This window comes from Podarcis liolepis, assembly GCF_965112155.1.
Source record: "Podarcis liolepis genome assembly, chromosome: 7".
In the NCBI taxonomy this organism is placed as follows: Eukaryota; Metazoa; Chordata; class Lepidosauria; order Squamata; family Lacertidae; genus Podarcis; species Podarcis liolepis.
In genome coordinates, this window is record NC_139561.1 from 59917932 (window position 1) to 59931892 (window position 13961).

The window sequence follows — 13961 nt, forward strand, 5'->3', positions numbered from 1 at the left end:
GGGAAGCTGCACCAAAGGCTGGACTGATTTGGGAGCAGACAAGCTCTTCTGATGCTCCGATGGAGGTGTGTGGGATGGGTGTGATTTGTGTCAGGCTGGTGTGACTTTGAAAAGCTCCAGAATAGTGCCAGCTTCTATAGGAAGGTGTGCTATCTATGGCAAATGATGGCTGCTGCATGAACCTTATCTGATGCCAAGCTGTGCGTAGAATTTTTGAGGTTCAGCAGATAACAGGCCTGACACCCGTTCCACAGAGGCTCCTGTATGCACATGGAGTCAGTGGTGTGGCCAGGCTCTGAGATAACTACATGGACGGAAGGCATTACCTATCCCTCCGAAAATGTGCATGGATCATCGTTTGCCAACCTGGCGCCCAACTTCCATTAGCCTTAGCCAGGCACTGTCTGTATCCCAGAACCTCTGGAGGGCACCAGGTTGGCCAAGGCAGTGTGTGTGTGTGGGGGGGGGTTCCATGATAAGTGCTAGGCTGCAGGCAGGGAGCAGCTTGGATGGGGGGGGGGAGCGGAAAGAGAGAGAGTTTGTGATTTGTAAGAGGATGCCAACTACGAGGCTCAGGCGTGGGCATTTCTCCGGGGGGCGGTGGATACCTCTGGCCGCTCTGCTGGCCTGGGTGTGGGATGGGTGTGGGCCTTCTCTAGGGAGCCTCCGCCAGCATCTAGGGGGAGTACCCATGCCAGGGGGCTAATTGTGGGCCCTCTACCCCCATGATCCCCTTCCCCGTCGTGGCCACCTGTGCGTGTGGACGGGGAGAGGGTCGTGCCACCCCTCCGTCCGCGTGGGCGCGCCTGGCCGCGGGGCGGTCCCGATCCAGGCTGGGCGAGGGGCGGCGTCTGCGCGCTGCTGTCGGCGGAGAGAGGGAAAGAGAGGGAGGGACTGGCGGTCGGTGGTTGCTCGCTCGCTCGGCTCGGGCTCCTGCTCCCGCCTTCCTTCCTCTGCTGGCTGCCTGGGCAGTTCGGCCATTGTGCACGCGCGAAGGTCGGATCTGTGCGCTCCGACCCACTCAGGCCGCCTGGTAAGGTTAGACCGGGGGGAGGGGGCAGGCGGTGTATGGAGGGGATGTAGGGAGGGAGGGCGGAGGCGGCCGGGGCATTTTCTCTCCCCACATCTCCTCCGCGCCATGGCACTCTGGCAGCATCTGGGGGAGGGGAAGGGAAGGGAAGGGAAGGGAAGGGGGCACCCTGTAGCCTGGGGGTGGGAGAAGGGAATGACCTGGCGGCGGGAGAGGGAGGGAGCAATTAAATGGTGCCAAAGCAACAGCCCCCCCCCCCGCCGCCGCTTCCAGGCAAGGATGCTCCCTCCTCCAGCGGCATCTTTGCACCTGCTGCTGCTCCAGCTGCAGCCCCCAGACCCAAAAGGCTGGACGGGGCGGGGCAGGCACCGATCGGAAGGCAGAAGGCAAACCTTTAAAATAAGGGGGGGTTCTGTGCTGGATTTGTACCCACGAGCCCACGGGTCGGTTTCCTTTGCGCGCCCCGCCCCCGGCCCCCACCGAAGCACCGAGGGTCGCGTTTGTGCCTCTGTTGCACGGAGCCTCGGCATGCCGCCGTCTACTCCCACCGGAGGTTTCTGGGGTGGGTGTGTTCCCCAGGAACCAGGCACCCCAAAAAGGCACCCAGCCTTTTCATTTATCCCCACCCGGGGTTGCCCTGGCAAGGCGTAGTAGTCGCCCGATGGGCTTGTGGGTTTGCCTGTCAGATGGATGCCCATTGAAACGGGCGCGCAGGTATCCCCACTCCCAGCAATGGAGGGGGAAGGGTGCTTTACTGGGGCGCGGGGGGAGAACAGTGAATGGAGGCTTACAAATGCTCTTTGTTCTCGACTATTATTTTCATTGATTACAAATAGGATTCCAGCCTCTTGTTCCCAATTCCTTGTTTTGAATTACCCTCCCCTTCAGAAATCATAACGGTAATAGCATCAAAATGGAAACGAGGGTATTTATAAATGGTGCTAGCAGATAATGAGGTCTGAGGATCGGGATGTTGTTGTTATTGCTCCATCACACTAAATGCACAATTTCGCTTTTTAATGGCCCTGCAGGTTTAGAAACGGGTATTATTTAGAACTGTGGTTCATCATCTCTTTGATTGCGTGTGGATTTAAAAACATTTATCCTCCACCACTCAGTCTAGGGATGGAATTATATTTTGCATCTGATGGCTCGTGATCAAGTAGATTTTTCTTTTCTTTTTTTTTTTTAAAAAAACTGTTTCCAAAGGAAGGGGATCCAACCGGATTCCAGCAGTTGTGGCTTTTTTGTTTTTGGCATATTGTTGAATAGAATCACTGTATTTAAAAAATATATCTAAAGAGAGGGATGCTTTGAATGGAGGCAAAGGCATTCAGTTTATTAGTACAGTAGCCTTCTTGCATTTCTCGTGCCCAAGATGGGGGATTCTCTCCCTCTCTGTCTCCCTCTCTCCTTTCTCTCCCTCTCCCTCTCCCTCTCTCCCTCCCCACATTTCCAACCCCCTGCTTTTAGCACCTTAAACTAGAGCATTGTAAGGCTGATAGTAAGGATGCATCCTTCTGGCATTGGTGCTCAAGAGTCCAGGGTTTGCAAAGGAGGAAGGCGTTCTGCATTTATGAGAAAGGAGGACCACTTGGCTGTCAAGGAGGCTCACCACGACACAGCAGTGGTACTCCAGGAAGCTGACGATTCCTACAAGGGAAAAGCCACACAGCAAAGGGTCTAGGAAGGGAAGCATGCTTCCTTCGAGGGACCCTGCTCTCATTTACTACAATTGTAAAAAAACTGTAAAAATCCTTAGCACCAGTGTGGACAATGCCCACTTTGTTCTCCATGTTAGCCGAGTTGGCCAGACCTGAAAGAGTCACACAGGGCTTAATTGGGATTTCCCTGGACTCAGATCTGTCTTCAGTGCCAAGTCTCAGCCTTGGAGCATATGAAATGCTATTGGTGTGAGCCTTTGAGCATATGCAGAGTGCCTTCTGATCCCTACTGGCTGGAACCATGTGGAGCAGGGACTTCCTGATCAAGGAATGTGGCTTCCAGCAGGGGTGAAATACACAGCCATCCCCAACTGCCACAAATATACGTGTCCTAGTTGACAGTTGCAATGTAAAGCGCTGAATCTCTGCAAATGGGGACAGGCATATTCTCTGTGGTACCTCCTCCCCTGCATCAGCCTGTGCAGGGGTAACTCCAAGGCACCTTCAGCATAATTGGGGTTTCTTAGATGCATTAACATCTCCACACCTCACATACCCCACACAAACACACAGAAGCCTCACGCCTAACTTCCATAGAAGCTGTATACTTGCCTGTTACAGCCCACAAAAGGAGGGTTACAATTTTCAGTGCAAGAGTTCCATTCTGTGACATGCAGTGTGCATGTGTGAAGTGCCTTTCCCTCACTGTTGAGAAGCTGCAGCCCCCTCCAACACGTTGGGAGTTGCAAGACAGGGCTTCTAAGACAGCATTCCCCACCACTCTATTGGACAGGCGAGGCATGCATATTTTATTTTGAATAAAAAATGGGAGGCATGCCTTTGTTTTTACTTTGAAAAAGAGCCTGCCCCTTACATTTCTCTGTGAGTAGCTGCTGGATGGAGGTGAGCAGGGAATCATGCAGAGAAGTAACAGGCAGCCTCCTCTGAAAGTTTGAACATGGCTATTCTATGGCATAGGGCAGGAGTAGCCAATGGAGTACCCTCTAGATGTTGGACTATAGTTCCATCAATCCTGACCATGGTCATGCTAGCTGGGGCTGATGAGCGTTATCATAGCATTGTAGAGTTGGAAGCGACACTGAGGGCCATCTAGTCCAACCCCCTGCAAAGCAGAAATGTTGGTTGGTCCAACAGCTTTTGTAGGGCATTTGTTATCTATCCCTAGTATAGGATGTGACTCCTAGGTGCCCTGCAGCTCTTTGTAGAAATTAAGTAACAAGACTAGGGCCAGATCACACTGGAGATGGGCCAAGATGAACAGGGAGGCTGCAAGGGTTGGACAGATCCGAACTCTTTTTCTTCTTTCTAAAGTCAAGTTTCTAGACCTCATGGAAGTGAGAGTTGAAACCAATGTCCTGCAAAAGCACTGAAGCTCTAAAAGTTACCACTCACCCCTTTATGACTTCCTGCCATGTTGCCCTCTCTGTGTCTTCTCTTTTTCTTTTAAATATGTTTTTATTATTTTATATAATAAGGACACAGAAAGAAATTTGGCACCCGGTGCAGAAGACTAATTTTCTTGCTTCCTACCATCAACTAACTACAATGCGTATTTTGTATCTTTAAATGGTCTTCTTCATATGTTACCCAAAATGTCCGTCCATGGCTTGCCGTGAGCACTGGAGATTGTGCTTGTCCTTTATTTTAATTTCCACAGAGTACAAAGCAGTCCCATTGTGCAATAAAATCACCCATACGCCTTCGTCCGGTAGTGGTTACAGACCTTTCTTTTCCATACCTCTTTGTTCTTACAGACTTCACCGACCTTCACCAACAAGGCGCCCTCCAGATGTATTGGACTCCTCTCAGTCTCAGCATCATATAACAGTGGTGACTGGGGCTGATGGGAGTTGTAGTCCAAAACATCTGGAGGGCACCAGGTTGGCAAAGGCTGATCCATGCACATTTTCAGAGGGATAGGTAATGCCTTCCGTCCATGTAGCCATTGCAGGGAATATGAATCAAATAACCTAAGAGCTACCCTGCTGGTTCAGGCCAAAGGTCCTTCTCTTCTAGGTTCCTCCTTCCCACTCTGGCTGAACAAATGCCTCTGGGCAGCTCACAAGCAAGGGGTTAAGGCAAGCCCAGCCACCGAGCCAGTAGCCATCCCTGCATTATGTAGCAGCCAATCCTTTAAATTAATTATGTGTCACGTGGATGAGAAGACTTCTTTTGGTCTGTTCTGAATCTCCTGCCAACCCCTTTCCTTGGCTGACCCCTGAGTTCTGGAGCTGTTTCCTTCACGTCATTCCTGGGCAAAACCACCCACACCCCTGATATATTTGGAGGAAAATAGGGGGAAATGAATTTGCTTCGTTCAAAAAGAACATCTGCGGGATGTTTAAAGCACAGGAATCTCAGGGCAAAACATGCAAATGTGCATAATGGCTATTGATTTGCATAAGCTGTTAGGAGCACAGTCTTTAAGATTCTTAGGCAGATGTCAAGGTTTTCAGGCACAGAGAATGTTCTGTTTTTGGAGCAAAGGAGGGAGATCAACTTGCTCTTGGTTCATTAGCACTGTGTAAGGTGCAATGCTTTCCGGGGCGGACTTTGGTAATCTTTTGTACTATGGTGCCCCTGAATGGATCTTTTCCATTATGAGTCTTCTCAATTTTGCACCCTGTTGGCTTGGTGCCCTGTGGGGGGGGGACTGCCCACACCACCCTAAATCCAATGCTTTGGAGTCACCCTCTTGCCAGGAGATATTTGTAACCTGGGGGCTGGACTAGATGGGAAGGGCTGTGCAGGAGAGCATGTTTAGAGCTCCACTCCCTCACCACTGCTTGACTCCACTTGTCTGTAGGGCAGGTCCAGCTCCTTGCAGCTCAGGGGGTTGTGGTAAAATCTGACGGGCAGGTGCTGTTCCTCACACAATCCATAGCCAGGTCCTGTCTCAGACTGTACAACACTAATGAATTTTTGGCCCACAGAGGCACTGTAGCACCAATACCAAACCACCCTTTTTGCTCATTGAAGGGTTCTGATGGGCTGTTTGTGACATTTTGGCTGGTCGTAATAAAGGGACTTTGCTCCCCAACCTCATCCCAGAATAAAAATGGCACGTTAACTCTTAGCTCTGCACGCTGGTGTAACCTACCACTTCCACTACTGAGACTATGGAAATGGGTTTGGCAGGTTTCTCTCTGAGAAAAGCTTATTTGTTTGGCATGCAGTGGGTAAGCCAAAAGTCCCCAAGGAGATTTTCCTGTTGTGAAATAAGTGATAGCACTTTGACCCCACCTGCCCTGCTCTGCTATACCACTAATGCAGCCACACCACACCCAAGAACTGGGCCCCAGCATAGCAAAGGATTCTGGAGCACCCCAGGGGAGACAGTGCAGTGTCTGGAGGGCTTTGGCTGGTCCTGCATGTCTAGGTTTTTGTTACTTCCAGAAAGCTGGGTAGCTGTAATTCTTTGGAAACTATTTGGAGAGTGGCTTCCACAGTGGTAGGGTACAAGCTTGGTTCTCAGAGGCTCCCAGTTTCAATCCCAGAGAGGGATGGAAAACTTGCCACTCAGAGCAGACAATACTATGCAAGTTGGTCTGGCGGTATAAGGCAGCGTCATCTGTTTGAATGCTCACATAACACGAAACTGTGGTGTAACTTGGCAATGGTCCTCGTTTGGATGTGTGAGCCCAGCTCAGCCAACTAACCATGGCAAGAAATCACCATGTGCTAACCTGTTGGTTTATGAACCATGGTTTGTTTTAACTACGATTGGATATTGTGCTTGGACAGAGCAGCCTTGCTTAAGCATGGTTTGCTTGACTACCCCATCCTAGATGCTCATCAGGCTACAAAAAGTGTCAGCTGCTTTTGATTTCCCATTGATTAACAAATCCGTCACCATAAATTCACCCACTCACCCATTGGCTGTTATGTGCCTTCATGTTCCCACTAACCTGAGGTGTGTATGCAGCTCTGATAATACAAATTTCTTTGTTACTTTTACTGTGTGAGTCGCAGCTGAGTGCAAAACTGTGACTATGGAATTAAATTGATCAATTAATTAATCAGTAATTGTAATAATCATGCTGATATTCCTAGGCCGGCTGTTCCTAAGGATCGGCAGCCCCTCTGTGCCTCCTTCCCTCCTTCGGGGCCATGTCGTCCTCCGACGAAGAGACCCTGAGCGAGAGGTCTTACCGGAGTGAGCGTTCGTGCCGAAGTGAGAGGTCCTATCGGAGTGAGAGGTCCGGCAGTCTGTCTCCTTGCCCACCGGGGGACACCTTGCCCTGGAATTTACCTCTCCATGAGCAGAAGAAGAGGAAAAGTCAAGACTCTGTGCTGGATCCGGCAGAAAGAGCCGTCGTCAGAGTAGCCGGTAAGGAAGCTGGTTCAGTACCATTGTTTTAGGGAGGGGAACCTCAGGGCGGGGGGAGGGACAAGTGTGGACCTTGAAGCCTCTCTGTATGGCCCTTCAGAGTGTCTCCAGGCCACTCCCCCTTTTTCCAAGCCACACTCCTCCCTTACCTTGCTTTGTACCCTCCTGGAGTCTTGTTCCCTCTCTGGAATGTGTCCATGAACTTTGCTTGCCTGGATGGAGGCTAGAGAAACTGTGGAGAGATAGATGAGCCTACTATACCAGGGGTCTGCAACCCGCGGCTCCGGAGCCGCATGTGGCTCTTTTACATCTTTGCTGCGGCTCCGGGGCGGATACTAGCGAGGGGAGGAGGCGCATTGTGCGCCCCGACACTCCTCACTGTGGCGGGCGCTGTACTGGCTGTGACGTCGCATGGGGGCGGTACGTGTGTTAGTCACGCACCGTCCTGACGTCACCTTCCCGCCCGCTGTCAGATCGTGGCTCCGGAGATATATTTGTTTTAAATGTCGCAATGGTTTTGCGGCTCCCAGTTGTTGTTTTTTCTTCGGAAACGGGTCCAAGTGGCTCTTTTTGTCTTAAAGGTTGCAGACCCCTGTACTATACAAAAGTAATATTTACAACCCTTGCCCCACCCACTTTTGCCTCTGCCCTTCCTCCCAGTACAGTGGCACCTCGGGTTAAGTACTTAATTCATTCCAGAGGTCCGTTCTTAACCTGAAACTGTTCTTAACCTGAAGCACCACTTTGGCTAATGGGGTCTCCTGCTGCCGCTGCGCTGCCGGAGCACAATTTCTGTTCTCATCCTGAAGCAAAGTTCTTAACCTGAAGCACTATTTCTGGGTTAGCGGAGTCTGTAACCTGAAGCGTATGTAACCTGAAGCGTATGTAACCCCAGGTACCACTGTATATAGCTTTCAGGAGATTGCCCAGAAGGGAATGTCACCCTTGAACTGAATAAGGTTCCCCACCCCTGCCATAATTTAAGGAGGCATTGGTTGATACCTACACAGTTTTCTTTAGAGCAGGGTTTCCGAAACTTGGGTCTCTAGCTGTTTTTGCACTACAACTCCCATCATTCCTAGCTAGCAGGACCAGCGGTCAGGGATGATGGGAACTGTAGTCCAAAAACAGCTGGAGACCCAAGTTTGGGAAACCCTGCTTTAGAGGCATGTCAATTCTTAGAAAGTTGGATAAAAGTGAAGATGACAAGGCCCAGGGTCAGGAATGTGACCTCTGCCTATCAAGAAGTTTCAAAATGCTCATGCATTGGGGTCCATGTTCAAATGCTGGTGGTGAACTTCAGACTCCAGCATGCTGGAGCAGTTGCGCACACAGCCCTACCTGAAAAGCTGTCTGTCTGAGAACCACTTGGGAAAACTGGGCTGAGTCAGGGGGGTGAGCCACACTCTTATTGTCACGTTTTGGGGCTGAGTCACATGAGTAGGACTGAAATAATTTAGCTCAAAGAACTCATGTCTCCCTGCAGAGCTTAGCACTAGATCAGTGTCTCCCTAATGGCACACTCCCCCTTTAATTAAAATTAGAAGCACGTCTCACCCAAGGACCTATTTGTTTTTTGAATGTAAAAGGGGGAGGATTTCCTGCCCTCAGAGAAGCCTACCCAGCCTCCTGTGTTTCTGTGGAAGATGCTGTTCTTAGGCAAACTCAAAGACTGGAGGTGATGGGTAGCAGGGGAAGGAGACCTGAATTGGAGCAAGTGAAACCCAAAGAGAAGGGGGCGTTATCATGATTGGTACCAAAGAACAACTGCTCATTCCCATAAACTTAATTCACTTGTGCGTATGCCAGTTTGAAATTGCCCATTGCATCACATTGAGGCTAGGTTGGTGGCAGGAAAAAGCTACTGGGAGGATGGATGTGGCACAGAGGGCAGTTTTAAAGTAGCCAATTGGCTTCCAGTGGCAACTCCAGAAAGACAAGAAAATGGGTTGGGATGAATGCAGTGGTTGTCTCTCCTCCTTCCCTCTTTCCCCACATCTTCCTGGTACACCCTCCCACCCCCACGTCTCCCCCAGCTGGATGCATCTCATTTCCACATCGCTGCCTCTGTCTTGGGTCTTTCTTTGTCAGTCCTGGGCTGAGCATTTCCACAACCCTGGCCTCCTCTCCAAACAATCCACTCCCTGTGACAGGCTCCTTTGCTCCCTCCTCAGGCATGACAATGGCAGCACTGCAAGGAGCAGTGAAGTGGTCACTAAAGGGGACTTCATCAACTGACCCAGGGTCAAGGGCGTGCTGGGGGCCACCCAAAACCTCTCAGACGGGGCAGACACTTGCCCATTGCTCTGGACCTTGCTGGGCCACCTGCTTCTGTGTTTGTGGCAATGCAAATGTTGTGATGTGGTTTTTGTAGCAGCAGTGCAAAGGCAGTGAAAGCTGTGACGGTGTTATGGAAAACAGTGTTATAGAACAATGGAGGAAGGGTGCAAACCTCGTGGCCTTCTGCTCTGGGGGCATCAGAATGGCTATGTTTTCTGGGGAAGGGTTGTAGATCAGTGACAAAGTGTTTATGCAGAAGGTCCTGGGTTCAAATCCCAGATGAGAGGAGGCACCCTGCTTGAAGCCTTGGAGAGTCCCAGCCAGTCAGTTTAGATGAACCACTTGCCACTCAGTATAAGGTAGTTTTTTTGTGGCGAGATTCAGGACAGATAAAAAAGAAAGTACTTTTTCATGCAGCACGTTGTTAAACTATGGAACTTGCTCCCTCGGGAGGCAGTGATGGCCACCAACAGTGGAAGCTCAATGCTCAGAGCTCCCATTTCATTTTTTACAGGATACATACAGCTATAGGGGTCCCAGAATGGATCAAGACTAGGTGCTGAGAGACATGCTCATTTTTTTGATCCAGGTGGCATTCGATTTGGAGGTGCTTTTTGCCTCCTGGAACAAAACATCCAGGCACCTCATGGCACTCATCCACTTGCAGCCTTAGCTGCTTCTTTTCAAATGAAATTGCTGCTATTGTTTCATTTATATCTCACCTTTCATCCAAAGGAGTCAAGGTAATGTACGTGGCTTTCCCACTCTCCATTTCCTCCCTGTGAGGCAGGTCACCCTGGTAGCTTCCTGGGGATTTGAACCTTAGCTTCCCAGATCCTGACCTAGTGCTCTGCACCACTCTGGCTCACATTTGTGAAGAAGTTTCACAGCAGCCTTGAGTCCCTTGTGAGCAGAGAACACTGGGGCCCTCAGGTGCTTTAATGACCTTGATTTATTTACAAGTATCCAGATTGCTCCAGAGGGGCAATATTAGATCTAAAATAGCACAAGTCCCCCAAATGTAACAGCATACCAATGCAGACTCCCCCTCAAGGTAACTTCTTCTCAGCCAGCTTCTAAAGCCAGGCTTCTTTTCCTTTTTCTCAGTCCTTTCCCTTTTTTTCTTCATCCTCAATTTGGGCAGGTAGGGTAGGATACATGTTTCAGCAGCCTGGAGTAGCCACTCACTCATCCAGGACTATTAATTAAGTCTCATCAGCTATCAAGATGTACAAAGGCTGTTTCCTAGCTCTGCTGGATCTCTCAGCGGCTTTTGATACCATTGACCATAACATCCTTCTGGACCCTCTAGAGGGGCTGGGAGCTGGGGGCACTGTTATACAGTGGTTCCGCTCCTTCCTCCTGGGCCGTGTTCAGAAAGTGGTGTTGGGGATGAGTGTTCAGACCCCTGGGCTCTCACTTGTGGGGTGCCTCAGGGTTCTGTCCTCTCCCTCATGCTTTTCAACATCTACATGCAGCCGCTGGGAGAGATCATCAGGGGGTTTGGGCTGGGTGTTCATCAGTACGTGGATGATACCCAGCTCTACCTCGCTTTCAAATCAGAACCAGTGAAGGCAGTGAAGATTCTGTGCGAGTGTCTGGAGGCAGTTGGAGGATGGATGGCGGCTAACAGATTGAGGTTGAATCCTGACAAGACAGAAGTACTGTTTTGGGGGGACAGGAGGTGGGCGGGTGTGGAGGACTCCCTGGTCCTGAATGGGGTAACTGTGCCCCTGAATGACCAGGTGCGCAGCCTGGGAGTCATCCTGGACTCACAGCTGTCCATGGAGACGCAGGTCAATTCTATGTCCAGGGCAGCTGTTTATCAGCTCCATCTGGTACGCAGCCTGAGACCCTACCTGCTCGCGGACTGTCTCTCCAGAGTGGTGCATGCTCTAGTTATCTCTCGCTTGGACTACTGCAATGCGCTCTATGTGGGGCTACCTTTGAAGGTGACCTGGAAACTACAACTAATCCAGAATGCGGCAGTTAGACTGGTGACTGGGAGCGGCTGCCGAGATCATATAACACCAGTCTTGAAAGACCTACACTGGCTCCCAGTACGTTTCCGAGCACAATTCAAAGTGTTGGTGCTGACCTTTAAAGCCCTAAACAGCCTCGGTCCAGTATACCTGAAGGAGTGTCTTCACCTCCATCGTTCTGCCCATACATCTTGATAGCTGATGAGGCTTAATTAATAGTCCTGGATGAGTGAGTGGCTGCTCCAGGCTGCTGAAACTTGTATCCGCCCGGACACTGAGGTCCAGTGCTGAGAGTCTTCTGGCAGTTCCCTCGCTACGAGAAGCCAAGTTACAGTGGACCAGGCAGAGGGCCTTCTCGGTAGTGGCACCCGCCCTGTGGAACGCCCTCCCACCAGATGTCAGAGAGAAAAATAACTACCCAACTTTTAGAAGACATCTGAAGGCAGCCCTGTTTAGGGAAGCTTTTAATGTTTAGTAGGTTATTGTATTTTAGTGTTCTGATGGAAGCCACCCAGAGTGGCTGGGGTATAAATGATAAATATTATTATTATTATTATTATTATTATTATTATTATTATTATTATTAAGAAAGGGGGAGAGGAGGAGATTTTGCATCTCCGAAGAGCATGTTTATAAGAATGCAGTGAATAAATACAGATAACTTGTTGGTCTCCTCTGAGTGTCCTGGTTCATTTCAAGTTCTCTCATGGGCAATCACTGCTTTCCTTTCCTCAGCAGGCCTGCCTTATTCCGTCAGTCTAGTGGGCATCAGGTAAATGGTTCGGAGGCAAAATGGCAACAAAGGCAGCTCTGGCTGACCCCTTGTGCTGTCACCATCTCCTTAAGGGAGACATTCCCATGAATGCAACAGTGGATGATGGCTGTCTTCAACATTAATGACACTCGCCTCATTTAGGGGCTGGGGGAAGGATAGCTTTCTGCTGGAATGATGGATTGAGCTGCTACACCTTTTGGGGGGAAATAAGCAGTGTTAATACAGTCCCATACTCCAAAAGAAGTAAAAATGGACATTGGGAAAAGGGACCATTTGCTGTGGGTCAGTTTTTACGAGATATAAATTGTTCAGACAAGGGGTGCATTGGTCATCCTACTGCACACTCGGGAGTTGAATGCACATTGTTGTAAACTTAGGGAAATCCATTTTGTTTGATTGGAAAAGGGGGCATTCCCATCAAATAAGAGACATCTGGCAAGCAGATGTTTTAATCAAACTCTAGTAATTTAATTCCACTGTTCTTGTCCGAGTTTATCCTCTGTGATTGCAGTCCTTCCCAGGTTTATAGCAGCTATAGGTTTTGATAAGCCTGCTGTCCACTTCCTTGTCCAAATCATTAGCAAAGTTGACATGTTCACACATATGAAGTGCAAATATAGCCATAAGAAGGAGCCTGCTGAATCAGGGCAAAGAGCCATGTAGACCAGCATCCTGTTCTCACAGTGGCCAACCCAATGTTTCAGTGGGAAGCCTGCAAGTCAAACAGGAGTGGAACAGCACTCTCCTCACCTATGAGTCCTAGCAGTTGGTATTCAGAGATATACTGCCTCTGACACTGGAGGTAGAATAAAACCACTGTGGCTAGTAACCATTGATAGCCTTGTTTTATTGCTATGGCTGATAGCTGACGCAAATAGAGATTCATTCATTCATCCATTCATTCATTGATAGCCTTGTCTTTCGTGAAATTGTCTAATCCTCTTTTAAGCTGTCCAACTTGGTGGCCAACACTGCCTCCTGTGGGAGTTTAACGTTGAACATGAAGAAGTACTTTCTTTTATCTGTCCCATTGAATTGTAGAATGGTAGAGTTGGAAGGGATCCTGAGGGTCTTCCAGATTCCATTTCATTGGATGTCCACATATTCTAGTGTTGTGAAAGAAGGAGAAAAACTTTTCTCTATCCCCTTTCTCCATGCCATGCATAATTTTTATGAACTTCTATCATGTCACCTCTTACTTGGCCTTTTCTCTAAACCAAAAAGTCCCACATGCTGCAGTATTTCTTCATAGCGGAGCTGCACCATCTCCTGGATCATTTGGGCTGCCCTTTTCTGAACCTTTTCCAGCTCTACAATATCGTTTTTGAGGTGAAGTGACCAGAACTGCATGCAGTATCCCAAATAGAGTCACACCACTGATTTGTATAATGGCATTATTATATTGGCAGAGGGATGTGGGTGGCACTGTGGGTTAAACCACAGAGCCTAGGGCTTGCTGATCAGAAGGTCGTGGTTCGAATCCCCGCGGCGGGGTGAGCTCCCATTGCTCTGTCCCTGCGTTTCTGTGCACTGCTCTAGTTCTCCAGAAGCAGCTTAGTTATGCTGGCCACATGACCCGGAAGCTGTACACTGGCTCCCTCAGTCAGTAAAGCGAGATGAGCGCCGCAGCCCCAGAATCGTCTGCGACTGGACCTAATGGTGAGGAGTCCCTTTAACTTTACCTATTATGATACTGGCAGTTTTATTTTAATTTATTGCCTAATAATCCTTAGAATGAAATTGGCCTTCTTCACAATTGCCACATGCTAGGTCTACAGCTCAGTTGACCCCAAGGTCTCATTCTTGGCCAGTCACTGCCAGTTCAGACCCCCATGAGCCTGTATGTGGAATTAATGACACCCCCCCCCAAATGTGCATT

The 13961-nt window shown here is 49.4% G+C and overlaps 1 protein-coding gene across 1 annotated transcript in view; it reads left to right on the forward strand.

Moving 5' to 3' along the window:
- Positions 1 to 919: 919 nt before the first annotated feature.
- The window catches only part of MACF1 (microtubule actin crosslinking factor 1), a 298900-nt gene continuing 285858 nt past the window's right edge, over positions 920 to 13961 (forward strand). The window contains exons 1-2 of the mRNA XM_083512609.1: positions 920 to 1033; positions 6769 to 7045. Of these exons, the coding sequence (XP_083368735.1) occupies positions 6826 to 7045 (220 nt within the window). The 5' untranslated portion in view covers positions 920 to 1033; positions 6769 to 6825. The remainder of the gene's footprint in view (positions 1034 to 6768; positions 7046 to 13961) is intronic.